The 20,840-nt window shown below is 37.1% G+C and overlaps 1 protein-coding gene across 2 annotated transcripts in view; it reads left to right on the plus strand.

Moving 5' to 3' along the window:
- Positions 1 to 20,840, plus strand: part of LOC140639169 (guanine nucleotide-binding protein G(q) subunit alpha) — a 307,081-nt gene that overhangs the window by 222,452 nt on the left and 63,789 nt on the right. For both annotated transcript variants that reach the window (XM_072837677.1, XM_072837673.1), the window contains exons 4-5: positions 2,692 to 2,820; positions 5,462 to 5,591. In XM_072837677.1, coding sequence (XP_072693778.1) covers positions 2,692 to 2,820; positions 5,462 to 5,591 — 259 coding nt within the window. The remainder of the gene's footprint in view (positions 1 to 2,691; positions 2,821 to 5,461; positions 5,592 to 20,840) is intronic.

Raw genomic sequence — 20,840 nt, forward strand, 5'->3', positions numbered from 1 at the left:
TTAGTGCCTGCCTTTGGCCCAGGGCACGATCCAGGAGACCCAGGATCGAATCCCACGTCGGGCTCCCGGTGCATGGAGCCTGCTTCTCCCTCTGCCTATGTCTCTGCCTCTCTCTCTCTCTCTCTCTCTCTCTGTGTGTGTGACTATCATAAATAAATAAAAATAAAAAAAAAAGTGGAGTGGCAATGAGTAGTCTGTTTAGTTCACCTTCGGCAAACAGAAAGCCACGATTTTTCTTTAGCACAGGAACACGGCAGCACCTGGTGTACAAGAATTAGCTGCCCTCTCTTTGGCCTCTGTGAATTGTATTAAGTGAGTAGAAATGGTTTATTGGGCACCATGTTTCTGAGCCAGCTTGTCAGCGTAAGTTAGAACTTCTCTGATTCCTCTGAATTGATTTTTATATATAGTAGTTAAGTAAGTGGTGGTCCCATGGGTTTCAAAATGTACATTCAAGTTTTTCAAATCAAGGAGTTGATAAAACTTGATGTCTACAGAGTAGCCATTTGATTTCACACTTAGAGTGTGATGAGCTGGTTTCTCTGTGGAGAGATACAAACCAACTCCCAGGACTTGGGCTCTTTAACCACATCAGATACCTCCAAGACCATGCCAAGGTACTGACTAAAATTTTGGATCCAACCTACTTTTCCTCCTGCCTCCCACACCAGTGTTTTCCCAGCCTCCTTGTATTCATCCTCTAGCCATTTTTATAATAATTAAAGATATCAGGCTGGTTCCTATCAGTCAGTAAAGTGCTGATTGCCAGCTAGAGAATCATTGATGTGTTTGGGATGAGGCCAGTAGAATACTAATTAATTCACTACTTTGCATTAGGAATTTGTGAGATGATCCTTTTTTTGTCTCAAAGAATTGATATACCTCCAAAAAGGCAGTAATTTTATGTCTTTGTGAAAGTCACTTAGCTCTGCTATTTTATAATCCATGAATCTTCTCTAACAATAATGCACTATTTCTTGTCAGCACCCAGTTTCAAATTTTCAAATTTCATAATATAATTAATGTGGAGACACCTCTAGTAACAAAGTATTTAATAATGCTAAGACTAAATACCAGCATAGGAAATCCATCTATCCATCCAACCAATATTCCTTAAATATTGTCTGCCAGGCACTCTTTTAGATACTGAGGCAATTCTAAGGCTGGGTAAGACAGAACCCTTCTCCTAAGTGCACAAATACACATCAACTGAGTAATTGTGCACTTGCTGAATTACCACTTGCTCTGCACCAGGCATTTTCTGTTACGTGCCTCAGAACTCACTGTCTTATTTGTAGGCATAAAGGTGTTGACATTCTAATACCTTCCATTTCTATTAATGGGACCACCTTTTAAGTCTTATTTGCATGTTAGTTACTTTGCGTATACGCTTTGTAGTTGTATGTTTTGAAACTGTATCTGTGCCCCATCCTCTTCAGGGCCAAGGGGAGCGTAGCAGGCCTTTGAAGTCATTAGGATGCTGTGCAGAAACTCCTTTTCTCCTGTTTGTTAATTATATCAAATCACATCATTCTCAGAGTTGCAAAATATTTTTTGCAATTTGAGAGAATGAAAAGTAACTGGAATATAATGTTTTTGAAATAACAAAATGACTCTGTTGAAGAACATATGTGTGGTTGCCAGAGGTTAGGCTTAGGCGAGGCAGTACACAGGACACATCTTTTGTGGTAGCAGAACAATTCTGTATCCTGATTGTGGTGGGAATTGTATGAATCTCTACATGTGATAAAATTTCCCAGAACTATACACCCCTAAAAAGTTTGTATATGTGTGTGTCTGTAAGAACTAATGAAATCTAAATAGATTGTCGTTAATAGTATTGGATCAATGTCAATTTCCTGGTTTTGATAATATGTGCATTGTCAGTACATAGGTCTTAGTATGGGGGAAGCTGGGAGCAAGGTACAGGGAAATTCTCTGTAATATTTGTGCTACTTCTTGTAAGTCTAAAATCATTTCAAAATGAAAAGCATTTTTTAGTAGAATAGAAAAGTATCATATAAGCCGATAAATTTATATAGTTTAGGTGTGGTGACTCTAAACACTGGAAATATCTGACTCTAGACATTGTTAATTCAGTATCCAGAAATCTCAAATGTAGTGGCTTCCCATTAATCACAAATGACTTCGCTTTGGACAGAATTTAGGACATGGTATGCTGCTGCCCTCTCTTAGGGGAATAAGGAAATACATTCCAGAAGAAGGCTCTGATACTCTGCAAAAAGGAAAAACAAAAAAAAGTATTCTGACCTTATGTGTAACTTTGTTACCTGTTTATTTATACAAATATACAAATAAAATTTATATAAGTAATTCAAAAACCGTTTGCTTTAAACTCCTGCTTTACCCATCAGACCTGCTAAACAAGCAGAAAGTAGAAGACTCATTTCATTTCTTTTCTCCTCGCCCCCTACTTTTTGTATGGGTTCTAAATGATAGAGAAGAAACAAGAAAGCTTATGAACCAGATAACCCATAGATGGGTTACCTTGCTGTGGCAGATGGAAGGTTGGCTTTGTCTTTCAACTTTCTAGGTTTCTCTATTCTTTTCTGATGTTTTCCTTCCTCTTCTCCACCTCTCTTTTACAATTTATTTTTGCCCTTCCATTTCCATAGGCCAGATTTGGCATGATGGTGTCCTAACCTTCTTATTGTGTCTTCCCTCCTCTAGCTATCTTAATGACTTGGACCGCGTTGCTGACCCCGCCTACCTGCCTACGCAACAAGATGTGCTTAGAGTTCGAGTCCCCACCACAGGGATCATCGAATACCCCTTTGACTTACAAAGTGTCATTTTCAGGTAGTAACTGAGTACATGAAACTCACCTCCCAGCTCCTGTGCCTTGCATAGTGCATTTGGGAAACCCTAGAAATACTGAAATCATGTGTAGACTTTAGAATAATATCACCTTTGGACCAATTATTATCATTAGATACACAAATGAAATAATATGCTTCAGAAAGAGAAAGCAGAGGAAGGATGTATGGGCAGGTTTCTCATTGCAAATTCAATCACCAAGAAATCAATGAAATCTTAAGTTTGCTAGTGGTTGAACAAAATCAGTCACTTAAACATTGGTTCTGAAGATTATTCTTTGAGAACTGGTTCTGACTATTTTTTGAGTCATGTTTTAATTGTGAAGTCAATGCATATATTTTTTAGATTTGTCTAAGATATATGAATGACTTTGTGACTCTACTAATAATAGAAACTGTATGTTGTCTGGAGCTTTCATGTTGTTTCCACCAAGTCTGCTGGTACCAATGGAGAATCCTTCAGTAGCAATAAAAATATGGGATGTTTTATATTCCTGAAATAACTTGCTTGAGATTTTTCAAAATACATAATTTTGAAAATGGATTGATGGGCCTACTCTAAATTTGTATAGAAAAAAAAATGAAAAGCTTTGCTGCTATTCTCTCTGAGTAATACTTCAGCAGAAGCATTCTAATTTTTTTCAGAAGAAAAAAAGATGTAATACTAATGTGTTTTCATTTAATATCTTATTATACCATCAGTTACACTTTTAGTTAGAATATGAACCACATTGTGTTTTGAGAAGTGAAGCCATTTGAATATCTTGGAGTATAGAGAGTTGAGTTCTTTGGGGGAACCTATACCATTGAGGACAACTACATTTACTATAAGAACATGAATTAGGAGTTATGTGACTCCCACTGGGTAACTCTGCTACAGTGGCTCAGATGAGCCAGCCCTCCATCATTCCCTGACAAAGCACTATGGGTTTTATTCTAATCAGTTTCTGCCCCTGTAGTCAGGTCTGGCTGCCATATGCCACTTTTATAGACATATCTGTAAAGCAAGTGGCATTTTAGAAATATTTCTGAACCTCATTTTCCCCCATCTCTAAAATGGTTGTATTCAATAATCACCAAGGTTCCTTGTAGCTCCAGCATGATGGATGACTTAAGCTTTGGTTGAGCTCACAGCATTTAGAGATCTTCAATTTGGAACACCCAAATTTCCTACCTCATATAACTGCACTACAGAGTATTTTCAGAAGACACAGAGCATTTCACAGAGATTTTCATCTCTTCACTGTTTTATAATTAATAGTGAATTCTGAAACAAGGTTATTCTTATATCTTGTTTTTACTACATTTTGTTCACTAGCTGTAAAGAACTTTTTTTTTTTTTGCCACTACAGTAGAGGTATTGACTAAGGATAATAATTTCTCGCCATCATCAAAAAGCATCTTATGGGCTCAATGTGACAGGGTTTTATAGAATGAGGATTTCATATAAATGAGTAGTGTTCACTTGGCATGAGGGAAGAGCTAGAATTTAATATTTCTGAAGACTTAAAAATTCTAGTTTGATGTCCATAGCTCATAGGTCTCCCTGAATCCATTATTTTGCCCCTTAAATATCTCTTCTGTGCCTTCGAGAACTTTTAGAAGTAGCCACTAGATGATTTCTTGGTTTACACTTAATGTGTCAAAGCAGGAAAAGACCAGACATAACTTCAGTTTTCAACAAATGCTCAGAGTCCTACTCTCAGACTTTTGTACCTAAAACTTTCATTCTCTGGAATTGTTTTATCCTGCAAACACTGTGCACATTTTAGTCAAGATATGGATTGAACAATTTGAGGAAACTTGGCTTGGGTGCCATGTATTGCTTGATATTTTCATATAAACATTAAACTCCAATTAATTGATGTCAGTGTTAGTTCCTAACAAGTAACTCAGCACATCATTGATAGGTTAAAAAAAAAAAATCCTTGAAAGAGTTCAAATAATGGCTTTTTGCAGCATCTTAATGTCTTATCTGCTTCACTTGAAGCAGGTTAGCAAGTTTATTTGTGCATAAGGCCAATGGCACCATGTTACTCCACATAACTGGACCTGTCCCAAATTATTGCCAGTATTGGAAGGAGAAAACAAGTCAAAATACTCTGTGGATAAAGTATCAGTGGAGTTGTATTTGCATTTTGTTGAAGCATTGCATGCCATGTTGAAACACATAGCATCTTGAATCTCTTAAATGTATGTGAAGTCTTTTCTAGCATCCTTGAGAAACACACAAGGATTTTCATTCTCATTTTATAGAAAAAGAAACTGAAGTCAGTACTTGCCATTAGAGCTTACCATGAATAAAACAGAGTTGATTTTTTACTCTTCTGCTCATGATTAAGTGAAACACCATTTTGCTTGACTTGGTACAGGATTTTTTACAGAGGCATTATTTTCATACAAATCAAATAGTTTTCTTATAACCACCATCATTTATTATCCAGAATGTCTTGACTTGGGATTGTTAGGTAACAGAAAATTAGTAGATGTTTAGTAAGTCTTAATTGAGTTGACTTGATCATTCTCTTTAGACAATGTTTTTCCTAAGTATGTAAATAAAGCTGTGTTTATATTGACCTTTTTTTCTTTATATGCTATTAATATGAATATTGTTAACCTTGCAGAATGGTCGATGTAGGGGGCCAGAGGTCAGAGAGAAGAAAATGGATACACTGCTTTGAAAATGTCACCTCTATCATGTTTCTAGTAGCGCTTAGTGAATATGATCAAGTTCTCGTGGAGTCGGACAATGAGGTGAGTGCTCTCGGACAGGCAATACATTATCATTTCAATATCTGATACAAATAAATAAGGGGATGTAGAGCATGGAACATGGGGTAAACTGATCACACTGCTTTTTGACGACTGAGTTGTTTTTTTTTTTTTTTTAATAATAAAAATAACCCTGTGGTAGCACATGGTATAATCAGAACCATAGATTCTTTTGACAGATGTATGAGCCAGTCCGTGTGTTCGGGTCTAATTCGACCCTGTGTTCTACTCCTCATGCTGTGTAGACGCTCTGAAAATGAAAATCATATAGGCTAACCCTCACGTCATTTTCTAGCCCTCTTCCTACAGGACGGAGCTGGGAGTATTGGAGTGAGTCAGCCTGTTTTGTTTTGTTTTCATTTTGTTTAAATCATTGTTTGTGTACTCATTGGGTGGGTCCCAAAGAGTACTCAAAACCTCTCTTGGCAAATGTGAGTGACTTTGCAGCTGGGCTCTAGATCAGTTCATTATGGAGCCAAGAAGTGTCTTGGTGACGTGGCTGTTCTGCTTTTACCGAATTCTATAGGCTGTGGCATAATTTTGTCTCTACTAAACAGTGAGTGATTGGAAGAAATATGTTTGATGTGCCTGTGTGGAGAACCGGTTTGGTATTGTCATCTTCTCCCCATTACATGAAAACCTAACAGGTATAAATATGGATTTTGAGGATGATAAAGTCTTGATGATGAGTCAGAGTTGACTATGGAGGATAATACAGGGGCATAGAAAACTCGCTTTGAGCTGGAGTTCAGCGCACGTCTGTTGGGGAAATGAAAAAGATGCCTGATGACCTGTTAGAGGCAAAAATTGCAGACAGACATGCCAGTAGTAAGTCTTAAATATCCTTCTAATAGGATAGAAAAAAAAGAAAAGAAGGAAATGAGCTATCTCCAATAGCTAATTAAAATATAATCTGGCATATTAAAATACACTTTTAATACTATACATTTTTTGATATAGAAGAATTCTGGTTTCTGGTCCTTTTAAATATTTTATTTTTCTGCAAGTATTAATATCTCTATCCTAATACATATCCAACCCTTTTTAGCATTTCTTTTGTATGCAAAGTTGATAAAGAGTTTGGGAACCAGTATCCTACTTAGAGCTCAGGTACCTACCTATTGTGCATTTCAGAATCTTTCCAGGGGTGCAAGTATATGGGCTTTTGAATCAAAGAACTTTGTAAGAATGTTTTTTAAGCCATTTGCTCTCTGTAGCTATAATGCAAAGTGCCTGGTAAGCAAGCTAAAATAGATGACGGTCAGTTACCAAATTTTAAGTTAAGCAATTACCATCAGAATTTTAGCTATAATCTGTCTATATGTATGTCTCTATCCCTATGTTCATTTGTTGTTCTGTCATGCTTGGATCAGTATTTTGAATATAATGGCTATCTGGGGAACAGAATAAGACAACACTTCTAATATCTTTGAAAATTGAGTCAAGATAGAAAATGTTTTGAGGGCTTGTCTACCATGTGCTAGGTACCAGAGTATCTAAAGAGATACAAAAATGAAACATAAAATTAACTTTGCCCAGAAGGACCTCATAAGAGTGATATATATCCTTTTGTTAGAATAGAGTATGGGGAGAGGAAGTCCCTTATTATATAGGTCATGATCTCTCTAGTTTGCTGTCCAGTAAAATAAATTTTAAGACCTTTATCAGAAGAACACATAGTTTTATTTCTTATGTCACTGTTTACATTATAGCTAGAAAAAGGGAAGTGTTTATCGATACACATTTTATACAAGGCAAATACATTATATCTATAAAGACATATATATATAGTGATTTAATGCTCATCAGTACCACTTTAACATTTTCAAAAGCAGGAAAGAAAATCAGTTCCTTAGGTAGCTCATCATCTAATTCTACCACATAAATGCAGTCCTTCAGTTATCTGGACATCACAGATTATTGATCCTACTTTTTACTCAACATTGTTCATGGATATCTGTTTTTTGTTAAAAGTATGTTATTTTATATTAATTAGAGTAATTTATAATTCATGCATATATTATTTTGATGATTAGTATCATAACTAAAGTCTCCACAGTAACTTGCCATTCAATGTGCATTATGTGCATCTAAAAAATATTTTGGGGACACCTGGATGGCTCAGTGGTGACCTGCCTTCAGCTCAGGTCATGATCCCGGGATCAAGTTCTGCATCAGGCAGGAGCCTGCTTTTCCCTCTGCCTAAGCCTCTGCTGCTCTCTGTGTGTCTCTCATGAATAAATAAATAAAATCTTAAAAAAATAAAAATAAAAAATATTTTGCCAGTTTCACTGATTCCTTGGTGATACATTATGCTATAAACTAAGGTATCTGTTGTCTTTTTCATTAGGACTCCTGGATTATCTGTGAACATTTTTTAAAGTCTGCCTTGTAATCCTATGAGAAAAAAGTCATTTTATGGTATTCTTTTCTCAGACCTGCAGTCAAGCCTATTGGTCATATTGCCGATGATCTTAAGCATAATAAGAACAAGGCTGCTCATTAATTACTTCATCCGTGTTGGCCACAGCCATCACTGTTGCTAATTAGGGAACATTGTCAAAAGTATTTTTTAATGTCAGGTGGTAGTTACATTCTTTTTTTCTCCACGTGAACTAATGTATGAAAATGCCATTGCCTCTCCACTTCCTTAAATCATTAAAGAAATTCAGAACTACAGAATTCTACTTCCCCCAAACTTTCTGCTTTTGGTGAAACAAAACTGAAATAAACTCTTAAAACCTTTTGTTCTTGGTTTTGAAATCTGGTGGTCATCACTTTAATCCAAAGCAGACATTGTGATGCCTCCCTTGATATATATTTGTGAGAAACACCTGGAAATGGGTATTGACAGTGTCCCCAGCGTCCCAAAAAACTCTGGAAAACGTGCTGCAGGTCACAGGCAAAAGCAGCTGAAGTACTTTGGATTATTGCTTTGACTTTTCATATTTCTAACACTTTTTGCATTAATCTTCAAGTTCTTTTTATGTAGATCTGCTTTTGTCTTTCTAAATTCTCGGTGTTCCTAGGGTTTGGGAATGAATTTTTTTTTTTTTTTCTCCAGAGAGGGACATGTATCATCAAACAGTGGGTGAGACTGAGGAGGATCTTAGAGTCGTGTTGATTTGCGCCTTCCCTTTGAGGTCTTATTTTCCCTAAGATAACACATTAGCACGGAGCCAACTGTTCTACTGTAATCGTTTCATGCATATATTACTTGAGTGCCCGTGAAAGCCAGAGCACACATTGAGGCATCCCCAAACACATTTAAGCTTATCAACATGTATTCACACTCGACCTTTTAGTCTTGATTTTTCTGATTTTCTGTTAACATGAATATCTGAGCACAAACACAACAGTAATTTCTTAGACCTTGACACGAGCTATCTTACAGACTCTGTTCTTTATAGAATCTCAGACTTAGCCTTTTCTCCTTCACTTCCTTTTTGAATGTATACTTCTAATCCTTTTGAAATGGTCACAGCCTGTTCTGTTTTACATTTTAATAAAATATCAAGAGAGTTTCCATACCCTAAATGTTGCTTTGAACCAAGATAGATTCCCCAATTTATGTCTAGTGTGTATGTTTAAGATTTTATTTATTTGTTCATTAGAGACACAGACAGAGAGAGAGGCAGAGACATAGGCAGAGGGAGAAGCAGGCTATCTGCACGGAGCCTGATGCAGGACCCAATCCCGGACCCCGGGATCTGGACCTGAGCCGAAGACAGACACTCAACCGCTGAGCCATCCAGGCGTCCCATGTGTGTGGTTTTTTAAAAAGATTTTATTTGTTTATTCATGAGAGACACAGAGAGACAGAGACAGAGACACAGGCAGAGGGAGAAGCAGCCTCTCTGCAGGGAACCCAATGCGGGGACTCAATCCCAGGACCTGGGGAATCACATCCTGAGTGGAAGGCAGATGCTCAACCACTGAGCCACCCAGGCGTCCCTATGTTTATTGTTTATTGCTTTCCATAACATTTATTCTCAAAACTGATTCTTGGAGTGGCATGAATAGACTAGAATAGGACAGAATAGAATAGAACAGACATTTATAATACCTAGTACTTTATACCTGTTCAAAACTTTTTTAAACCATCACTCATCTGCATCTCACCCAGGGTCATCCTTATGAGGTGAGAAGATCAGGTTTGTTGGTGTTGCAGTCTAGCAATAAAGATACAAGAATGGAGAGATTAAATCTCATGATCATGATTGCCCAGAGTCTGAACCCAGACCCCTGTAGACCAATTTCCTTTCCCCTCCTTCACAGTGTCTTCCAGAAGTAAGAGACAACTTCAAAGGAAAAGCAAAAAGAACTATTAACATGTCCAAGACCATGGAAGTAAAATGACGATCCTGCCCCTGCAAGACGGCATTGAAATACATTCATCTGCCTCCATGTCCTTATTGTATTCTTAGATGACAGTAGACCAGCCAGAGATCTTTTACTGGTAGTTCAGAGTTCTTGTGTTGCTCTTTGGAGTTTGAACTCTCTTAAAACAAATGGTCTAAAATAATGCACTTCCTTAAAATATTTCTCCTTTACTGGGTTTTATTTTTTTAATTTTTATTTATTTTTTATTTAAAAAAAATATTGTCTTTATTCATGAGAGACAGAGAGAGAGAGAGAGAGAGAGAGGCAGAGACACAGGCAGAGGGAGAAGCAGGCTCCATTCAGGGAGCCTGACGCGGGACTCCATCCCAGGTCTCCAAAATCACACCCTGGGCTGAAGGAGGCACTAAAGCACTGAGCCACCCGGGCTGCCCCTTTACTGGGTTTTAAAATGAATCCATTTTAAAGTTATTTGGCTACCACCAAAGTCTGAACATTTTCTTTAAAAGTGTGAAACCTGTACTTTTTTCTGCTCTAAAAACTCCAAGTGAGTTTTGGGAATTTTCTTCATATAAAATTCAGTGTTGGTGGGGAAATGACTAAAAATTGAGAAAAGAATTCGGACCACAGAGGGAAGATCTATAGGAAACACAGAAGTCATTAGAAGCCAGAGTTGAGCTCATGACATCCATTCTCAGTTGGCTTAGCTCTCGTATACCATATTGATCTTAAATCATGAAACCATAAACTTCATCTTGCTCCTCAGCCTTTGGCATACTGGGCTCGGATTAATGGCCATCCCACTCTTTTATATTTTTAACTCTCTTTCCCATTTCCTCATTCCTTTGTTCAGTTTTAGCCACCTGTCCCTTCTGCTTTCATCCTTCAGGCTTTCTGCTTCCTCATTATGATATTCCTCAACATCTCTGCTCAGATGGCTTGAAGGAAGCTAAGAAGAAGTTTTCTGATCACCATTTATGAATTAGAACCAGGGACCTGTACTTGGTGCTGCTAAGAGTACGGGGAAGCAGGCATACGTGGACACTGTCTGTGTACCTGTATATTAGAAATTCTTCAAAGACTACATTGAACCCATATTGGTATAATCTATGCAGCAATCTTTTTTCTCTTTTAAGAGAGAGAGATTGAATGGGGAGGGACAGAGAGAGAGAATCTTAAAGAGGCTGGCTGCTCACCCAGCACAGGGCTTGACTTCATGACCCTGAGATCATGACCTGAGCCGAAATCAGGTTAAGCCGATGCTTAACCAGCTGAGCCACCCAGGGACCCTATGCAATAATCTTTGTAAGGTGAATTATATAAGAAAAACAGATTGCCACAGAGTATATTTAATATAATCTGATTTCTAGAATTACATACATATATAATTATTACAGGGAAGGTTGTTAACCCTACCCCACCGCTGCAGCCCCAGAAAAAGAAAAGAATTTGGAAGATTTTCTGTCATGACCAGGGTGTAAACAGTGATTGTCCTTGCTGCTAATGTTAGTGTTACAAATAATAACTGAAACAATATATTTTTTTTCAAATAAAGATTTCAGATTGGAATTTTAGCTCTGCCATTTGCCGTCTTGTCCATTTTTCTTCTGGATCATCTGTCTTTTTCTCACTAATTTTTAAGAGTTCCTTACATTCTTTGGATGTGAGTATTTTGTCATATGTATTGCAAACATCTACTTTGCAGCTTGCAATTTATTAATAGTGTCTTTGATGAGTAGAAGCCATAAATTGTATAAAATTTCTGAAAATTTCCCATGATGGCTATGTATTAGCCACATATTTCTACAAATATGCATATGAGATAGGATCAAGTAAATCACCTGAAAAGTCTGATGAAAGGACAGTAAGGATTGGAGGGTGAGATTAAGCATTAAAATCCCAATCACAGGACCAGGTATCTATCCTAGTAGTAGTTCACAAATAATAGGCATCTCTTAGCAACCAATAAAAGATAATCATGGCCTGTTAGAAGATTCAGTTATTTTAAAAACAAGTTAGCTTCTCTTGGTTCTGAGCTACTCCTGCATCTTCACAAGGGGATGCCGTAGGAGGGAATAGGTTACTTGCACAATAACATCCCTCCAGGAAACCAAATACTAGAATTCATAGGGCTGTCTCTTAAGCTTCTCTCAGTGTAAATTGGTGCCATAGCCTCAAAGCTTATCATGGACCAGTACCAAGTGGTCTAAACACACAGCTTGATGTAAGAACAAAAGCAAGAAGAGCCAAGGAAATGGATTTTGTTTTTAGAAACTATTTCAAGGATACAAGACAGCATAAAATTCTAGAGAACTTATTTTTTTTAATACTTATCTTCACTAAAATAAAATGATACAGATGCAGTTAAAGACCTTACTTAATCCTGGATTCATTTCTCTCTCTCCTCAAAAGTCACTGGCTTCAAAAAAAAAAAAAAAAAATCACTGGCTTCAAGTTAGCAGTGTGCATGTTTTTTTTCACTTTTTTTGTTTTACTACATATGTATATGTCATTAAGCAATATGTAATATTGGATGCTTAATATTATGCATGATTGTAAATTATATTTAGTTGATTTCATTTTGCAGTGGTTTGTTTTTCATTCAGCATCATTCTTGAGATTTTTTTCTCTTAATATTGCTACACAAGGCTTTAATTCACTTATTTGGACCACCATCTATTTCCATTGTGTGAATATGCCCTACTGTGTTTCACACGTTTCTTAATCAGCGAGGTGGTTTTCAGCTGGTAGATTACCTTTTCCAACCTTTCTGTTTTCACTACAACTCACAATGGAGTTGTGCTTTTTTAATTGATGCATACACTTTTTTTTTTAAGATTTTATTTATTTACTCATGAGACACACAGAGAAAGGCAGAGACATTGGCAGAGGGAGAAGCAGGGTCCCTGAGGGGAGCCCGATGTGGGACTTGATCCAGGACTCCGGGATCATGCCCTGAGCCAAAGGCAGATGTTCAACCACTGAGCCACCCAGGTGCCCCAATGCATACACCTTTTAAACATATTCTACTTATTATTGTTTGCCAGTTATACATAAAAAAATTAGCTCTCAGTGCATGGTTTGTCTTTTTGCTTTGTTGCTTACACAGAAGGGCTTTAATCTTAATGTAGTCAGCTCACTTGTTTCCTTTATTGGTTGTATTATTGTGTTTTCTTTAGGAATATTTTTGCTTCCTCTATAATATGAAGGATATATCCCTTATTTTCTATTAAAAGTTAAAGGTCTTACTTTCATAGTTGTTGTTTTTCGGAGAGGGAGAGAGAGAGAACCGAAGCAGAGCAGGGGTGTTAGTGGAAAGGCAGAGGGAGGGGAGAGAATCCCAAGCAGGCTCCACACCCAGCACAGAGCCCAAGGTGGGGCTCCATCTCACAGCCCTAAGATCATAACCTGAACCAAAATCAAAAGCTGGACATTTAACTGAACTGAGTCACCAAGGCACCCCATTACAGTTTTTCTACATACCTGTAATTGAGTTTTGAGTATGACAGAGTAAAGATTTCATATTTTCTAGCTATACATCTGTTCAGTTGATCCAATACCATTTATTGAATAGTAAATCCATCATCCATCTCTACTGATGGGGTTTATTTTACCTTTTTTCTTTTAAATTGTGAAATATATACATGCATGTAAAGAAAAATACACAAATTCAAAATGTATAGCACACTGATTTATCACAAAGCATCTGTGTGTCCAGCACCCCTGTCAAGAACCAATTGCCAAGACCACAGAAGCCCGGGAAGTGCCCTTCCCCAAGCAGGTGCCACTCTTCTTGAAGGGAGTAATTTAGTTTTAACACTTAAATATGTATCCCTGAACCCTATAGTTTTTATTTGTGTTTAACTTTTATACAAAGGAAATCAAATGGTGTGTTTTTGAACTTTTTTTAAACTTTGGTGTCTAGCTTCTTTTGCTCAAGATTATACTTGTAAGGTATAAACATTTTATATAATTTATTCATGTATAATTCATTCACTGGCATATAGTATTTTATTGCATGAAAATGCCACTATCTCTTTATCCGTTCTACTCTTTCTAGACTTTTCATGTGTTTCCAGTATGGGGATATTACAAATAGTGTTTCTGTGAATATTCATATAAATATCTCGATGTACACAGGTACACATTTCTATTGGCTATATACCTAGGAGTAGGATTACAGACACATAAGGAATATGTATCTTCAACTTTAGTACATAAGGCAAAAGTATTTTCCAAAGTGAACGTACCAGTGTACACTCCCACCAGTGATGTCTGAAAGTTCCTGCTGTTTGTCACTGTTTTTTATTTTAGCTCTTCTGGTGCCTAAAGAGCTGAGCTCTGGGCCCAGCATGCACCTGTTTCCTTGGACACACCTTCACTCCTGGTGCAAAGCTATGGTGGTTCACTAGAGCCGCATTCCCTCAGGCTCTCAGCTGCTGCCCCCAGAATCAGCAGCTAACCCTGGGAGAAGAGACCCCAAATACTGGGCTCACTTCTCTAGACGTTTCCTTCCCCAGAACTTGCCCTGGTAATACTTCTCTACTTTTCGACTCTCTGAGGGCCTTAAGCAGGTATATTTTTTATTTTGTTATTTCTTCTGGCTGTCCTCCTTCCCACTGATACTAATGACACATGTGACATGTATCAAGTTTTACTACATATGTGGGTCTTTCTCTGGGTTTTCTATTTGATCTGTGTACTACTGTACCAATATAAAACTTATCAAGTCACTAGTTTTGTCATAATATTGAGATCATCAAATCTACCTACCTTGTAGTTCTTCAGAATTTTCTTAGCTACTCTTGGTCCTTTACTGTCTTGTAAAGTTTAATTTTGCTCACCAAATTCCAAAAATAACCCCAAAAACAAATCTGACTGGAATTTTAATAACTATATAGGTAACTTTGAGGTTAGTCTTTCAACTTTGAGGTATTGAATTTTACCATCCATAAGCAGGACATGGCATAGCTCACCATTTGTCACTTAAAACGCTGCTTATGTCATTGTATGTGGTCAGTTTTCATAAATGTTCCACATGTGCTTGAAATTGTGATTTCATATTTTGGGGCACAAGGTTCTATATGTTACATCAATTCGAACAAACTTACTGAGTTATTCAAGTCTTCTAAATCCTTACTAATTTCTTGTCTATTTGATTAGTTACTGACGGTTACATTTTTTATTGTTTGTAATATTTTACTCACATAGGCACATACAGAACAACATATAAATGACAAGTGTTCAGTTTGAGGGATTATTGCAGAATTAACACATCCATGTAATTACCATCCACCATGTGAGATGGACATTATTAGTACCCCAGGAGCTCCTTTGTATTCCTTTTCAATCACAACTTCCTACTTATTCCCCCAGGAGTAACTATCATTTTGACTACTAACACCATAGTTTTGCCTATTTTGAATTTAATATAAATGAAATTAAATGTATTCTTTTGTGTCAGGTTCTTGTGTTCAAAATAGTGTTTGTTAGATATTCATGTTGTGTGTCACTGAAGTTTTTCATTTTTCTTACTTTATATTATTCAATCAAATGAATGTGCCACAATTTATCCAATCTATTGTTGGTGGACTCTGAGTGGTTTTCTCTTTGCAAGTGTTGTGGATAATGCTGCCATGGATATCCTTTTCATGATGTTTTGACTCCTATGTGCCTGATTTTCTGTCGGGTAGGAATAGAATTGATAATTCACAGTGAATGTATATGTTCCTCTGTTGTGGATACTGCCTGTGTTCATTTTCTAGGACTGCTGTAACAAATCACAGATTTGATGGGTTACAAAATAGAAATTTGTTCTCATAGTTCCAGAGGCTGAAAGTCTGAAATCAGAGTATCAACAGGGCCATACTGCCTCTGAAGGCTGTTGAGGAGAATCTCCCTTTTTTCTTCATCTTTCAGCTTCTGTTGGCATTCCTTGTAGTTGCCTTGCTCGGGTCTCTTCCTCTGTCTTCCCTTAGCCTTCTCCTCTCTGTCCATGGCTTCTCTTCTTTGCTCTCTTAGGAGGACATTTGTTGGATTAGGGCCCACCCAAATAATCTGGGAGGATCTTATCTGAAGATCTTCAACTTAATTACATCAATAAAGATCTTCTTTCCAAGTAAGACCACATTCACAGGTTCTGGAGGATAGGGTGTGGACATGCCTTTTTGGGGGTCACCATTCAACCCACTACACTGCCAGTTTGAACTTTAGAAACAGTTTACATTTCCACCCACAGTATATGTGTGTTCTTCTTTTATATCTATGACCAACATAGATATGGTCAGCTTTTTAAGTTTCAGCCATTATATTGGGTTGGTAGTGACATCTCATTTTGGTGTGAATTTGCATTTCTCTGATTACAATGAGATTGAATACTTTGTATATTTCTTTCCCACTAGATATCCGCTTCTTGAAGGACCTCTTTAATTCCATATCAGTTTTCTGTTAGCCTGCTTTAAAAAAAAAAAATCACTAATTTAGAGGCCTTTTTATATTCTTGATACAAACCAGTTATCTGTATTGCAAATAACTTCTGCCACTCCACAACTTGCTTTTTTCACCACCTTAAATGATACCTTCTTTAAAAAAAGATTTTATTTATTTTAGAGAGAGCGAGTGCACAGGCAGTACGAGGGGAAGAGGGAGAGGGAGAATCTCAGGCAGACCCCATGCTGAGCGCAGAGCCCTCTCCAGGGCTCAATCTCACCACCCTGAGATCAACCTGAGATAAAATCAAGAATTGGACACTTAACCGACTAAGTCACCCAGGAACCCCTTAAATGATACCTTTGATGTGGCTAATTAATTGGTGTTTTAAACTCTGTCCTTTATATGTCCTCCTTAAAGAATCTTACCCTTGCCCCCAGTTGTAGTGCATAGTGTTTATATTTTGGAAATCAAATCAATCAAACATGTTGTTTGCTATAGGTTTTTTTGGTTTTGAATTATAGTGCCTACATAATTTCACTTTTTTATTTTGTCAATTCTAATTACACCAAGAAATAAAATACTAATATTGACACCAGCATTTTAACATTATAAACAAATAAAAACACTAGCCGGTGATTTTTCCTTGATTTTTAACATCACTTGGGTAGAAATTATCCCTTCATGTATGTATTTTGGGAATATTGGAGAAAATGGAAATATATTAGACTTTTAAGGTATATGTTTCTTTTAGATAAATATAATAAAAAATACTATTTGTAAAATAAAAATTATATACATTGTATTATATATAATGTATTATATATAATGTATATATGTATATGTATGTGTGTATATATATATACACGTGTGTGTGTGTGTGTGTGTGTGTGTATATATATATCAAGTTACCCAGGCAGTCTTTTGTCATAAAAATATTTGCATAGCTTGGTCGGCTCATAAAAGTATACAGCAATGAATCCCTAAAATGAAAAAAAAAAAAAGGAAGGAAAAAAATGTCCTCTGACTTTTATGGGGGAGAAAAAAATAAAACCATCTGAAAAGCCGCATGTGGGGTGTTTTTTTCCCCTCTCACTGACAGAGTCATTTTTAAACCTCTCACTTCGGTTGTAAACTTGTCTACTTCTTTAATTCCATGCTAATATTTTTTATATTTTGAGATCTCCTGATCATGTCTGTTCTAGGTTTGCGATTTGTATATATTCCTGATGGATTGTTCTTTTTGTCATCAAGATGTTGGTTTTTGTTGGGGGTTTTTTTTTGGGGGGGGGACGTGTTTTTTTTAAGTCAGAGTGCTCTTTGCTGAAATAAAGCAGTTATGCAAGAAGCAGACCGGAAGTGCCAGTATCCTGCCTTTTGGTCTGGTGAGTCACAGAAAAGGCTGTGTTTTCATAAGAGGTGGGGACTGAGCAGGAGGAAGTCAGAGAGCCAGTGGCAGCCCCAGAGCCAGGGCAGCACTGGGCAGACTGTACATGCAGGAAGTGAGCTGAACAGGTTGTTACTAACTTGGGAATAAAAGAGTATTTCGGGAGCCGTGTCTGTAGTGACAGAAGGTCTATCCATGTAGAAAGGAGAAAAGATTAAATTGAGGGTTTTTTATTAACAGCTTATTAAGATATAAATCATATACCATCAAATTCACCCTTTTAAAAATTTAGGCTTCGATGGGCTTTAGTATATTCATAGAATTACATGAATATCACCACTATCTAATTCATTTAAAAATATATAGACTTTATTTTTTAGCACAGTTTCAGGTTCACAGCAAAATTGAGTGGAAGATTTCCCATAAGCCCTCTTCCCCCACACACCCATAGCCTCTCCTACAGATTTGTCACATTTGTTTGTTACATTTGATATATTTGTTACAATTGATAACCTTACAGTGAGGTATGATTATTACTCAAAGTCCATAGTTTTCTTCAGGTTCACTCTTTCTATGGATTGTTGTATGTTCTCCGGGTTTTGACAAATACATAACAACATGTATTCACCATTCTGGTATCATACAGAATGGTTTCACTGTATCCTGAAATCCTGTGCTCCCCCTGTTCATCCCTCCTCCCTCTCCATCCCTCCCTCCCACGCTCTGGCAACCACTGATTTTTTTTACAGCCTCCAGAGTTTTGCCTTTTCCAGAATGTCATAGAGTTGGAATCATACAGACTGTAGCCTTTTCAGATTGGCTTCTTTAACTTAGCGATATGCATTTAAGATTTATCTGTGTCTTTTGTGGCTTGGTAGCATGTTTCTTTTTAGTACCAGATAATATTTCCTTGATTGGATGGACCACAGTTTGTTAATCTCTTCACCTGCTGACAGACATCTTTGCTGCTTCCAGGTTTTGACAACTTTGAATAAAGCTACTGTCAACGTCCATGTGCAGGTGTTTATGTGGACATAAGTTTTCATCTCCTTTAGGTAAATACCAAGTTTGCAGGATTGCATAAGAGTATGTTTCATTCTGTAGGAAACCGTTAAACTATCTTCCGAAGTGACTGTACCATTTTGCATTCCCACCAGCAACGAGTGCAGACTCTTGCTGCTTCACATTTGATATTTTCAGTGTTCCAGATTGTGACCACTCTAATAGGTGTTAGTGCTATCTCTTTGTTTTAATTGGCATTTCTGTATGTCATATGTTACAGAGCATTTTTTTCATGTTTGTTATTTTGCATGTCATCTTTGGTGAGTTGTCTGTTCAGGTATTTGGCCCATTTTTAATCCGGTCGTTAGTTGAATTTTAAGAGTTCTTGGGCATTTTGGATAACAGTCCTTTATTAGTTCTCATTTGCAAATAGTTTCTCCCAGTCTGTCGCTTGTCTTCTCATTATTTAGTCTTATTTTCTTGTAATGTCTTTGTCTGCTTTTGATATTAGGATAATGCTATCTCATAGAATAAGTTAGTATGTATCCCTCTGCTACTGTGGCCTGGAAGACACTATAGATAATTGGTATAATTTCTTCCTTTAATATTCAGTAGAAATCACGAGGGAAGTCATCTGGGGCTACTTTCTGATTTGGAAGGTTATTAATTATCAATTCAATTTCTTTACTTGAAGTCAATTCAGATTTTCTATTTTTCTTGTGTGAATTTTGACAGATTGTGTCTTTCAAGGAATTGGTCCATTTTCATGTAGGTTATCAAATTTGTGGGCATTGAATTGGCCATAGTATTCCTTTCTTATCCTTTTAATGTCCATGAGCTCTGTAGTGACCTCTTGTTTCTGATACTAGCAGTTTGTGTTCTCTCTTTTTTACTTAGTTGTCCCAGCCAGAATTTAGGCTCTGATAAAACCCCAATAGTTTATACTCTGGCAAAATAATTTCCCTTGAGACCAGCCCTTATTAGGAAGAACAGAAAACTCTGGTGTATTTCATAATGGCTCCTTTTCCATCCCCTATGACCATGTTCCCCCAGAGTTTTTAGTGCTCAGACTTGCCCTCCAGCAAGTTGTCAGTTACAATTTAGGCTTCCCCTCCCCCTTTCTGGTCTCTGTGGAAGTGTTTTTCTCATGGTTTCTGCTCTAGTAAGCTGTGATTCTCTGTATTCACATGTCTCTCTCTCCAGTTTGTGGGATAGCAGTATGCCCCATGTCCTCACTTCTCTGATGGATCTAAAAAAAGTTACTAATTTTTCATTTTGTTCACCTTTTTTACTTTCTGTTAGGATGCAGGGGTGACTTCCAAGCTCCCTGCAGGACAGATGGGAAACAGGAAGTCAGTCACTACTCTAATTTGAGGCCATTATTTTTATTACCCCCAAATTAAACACTCTTGCTGTTATCAGTCACTCACCATGCCTTCTACCCCCTCCCCCCCACAACTACAGCCTTCAGCATCCACTAATCTACTTTATGTCTCTATGAATTTGCTTGTTTGGGACAATTTATATAAATGAAATCATATACTATGTAGGCTTTTGTGTTCATCCATGTAGTAGCATATATTAGTACTTCCTTTTTATTGCCAAGTAATATACTATTATATGGACATACCATATTTTACTTATTTTTTTTAATAAATTTATTTTTTATTGGTGTTCAATTTACCAACATACAGAATAACACCCAGTGCTTATCCCGTCAAGTGCCCCCCCCCCCCAGTGCCCGTCGCCCATTCACCCCCACCCCCCGCCCTCCTCCCCTTCCACCACCCCTAGTTCGTTTCCCAGAGTTAGGAGTCTTTATTGTCTGTCTCCCTTTCTGATATTTCCCACACATTTCTTCTCCCTTCCCTTATATTCCCTTTCACTATTATTTATATTCCCAAATGAATGAGAACATATAATGTTTGTCCTTCTTATTAATCCACTGAGGGACACTTGGGTTGATCAGACTTTTAATCTATTATAAATAATGCTGCTGTGAACATTCATGGACAGTTTTTTTTTTTTTTTTTCCTATGGACATATATTTTCCCTTTTGGATATTCCTAGGA

The sequence above is a fragment of the Canis lupus genome, chromosome 1, assembly GCF_048164855.1.
Source record: "Canis lupus baileyi chromosome 1, mCanLup2.hap1, whole genome shotgun sequence".
Taxonomy (NCBI): domain Eukaryota; kingdom Metazoa; phylum Chordata; class Mammalia; order Carnivora; family Canidae; genus Canis; species Canis lupus.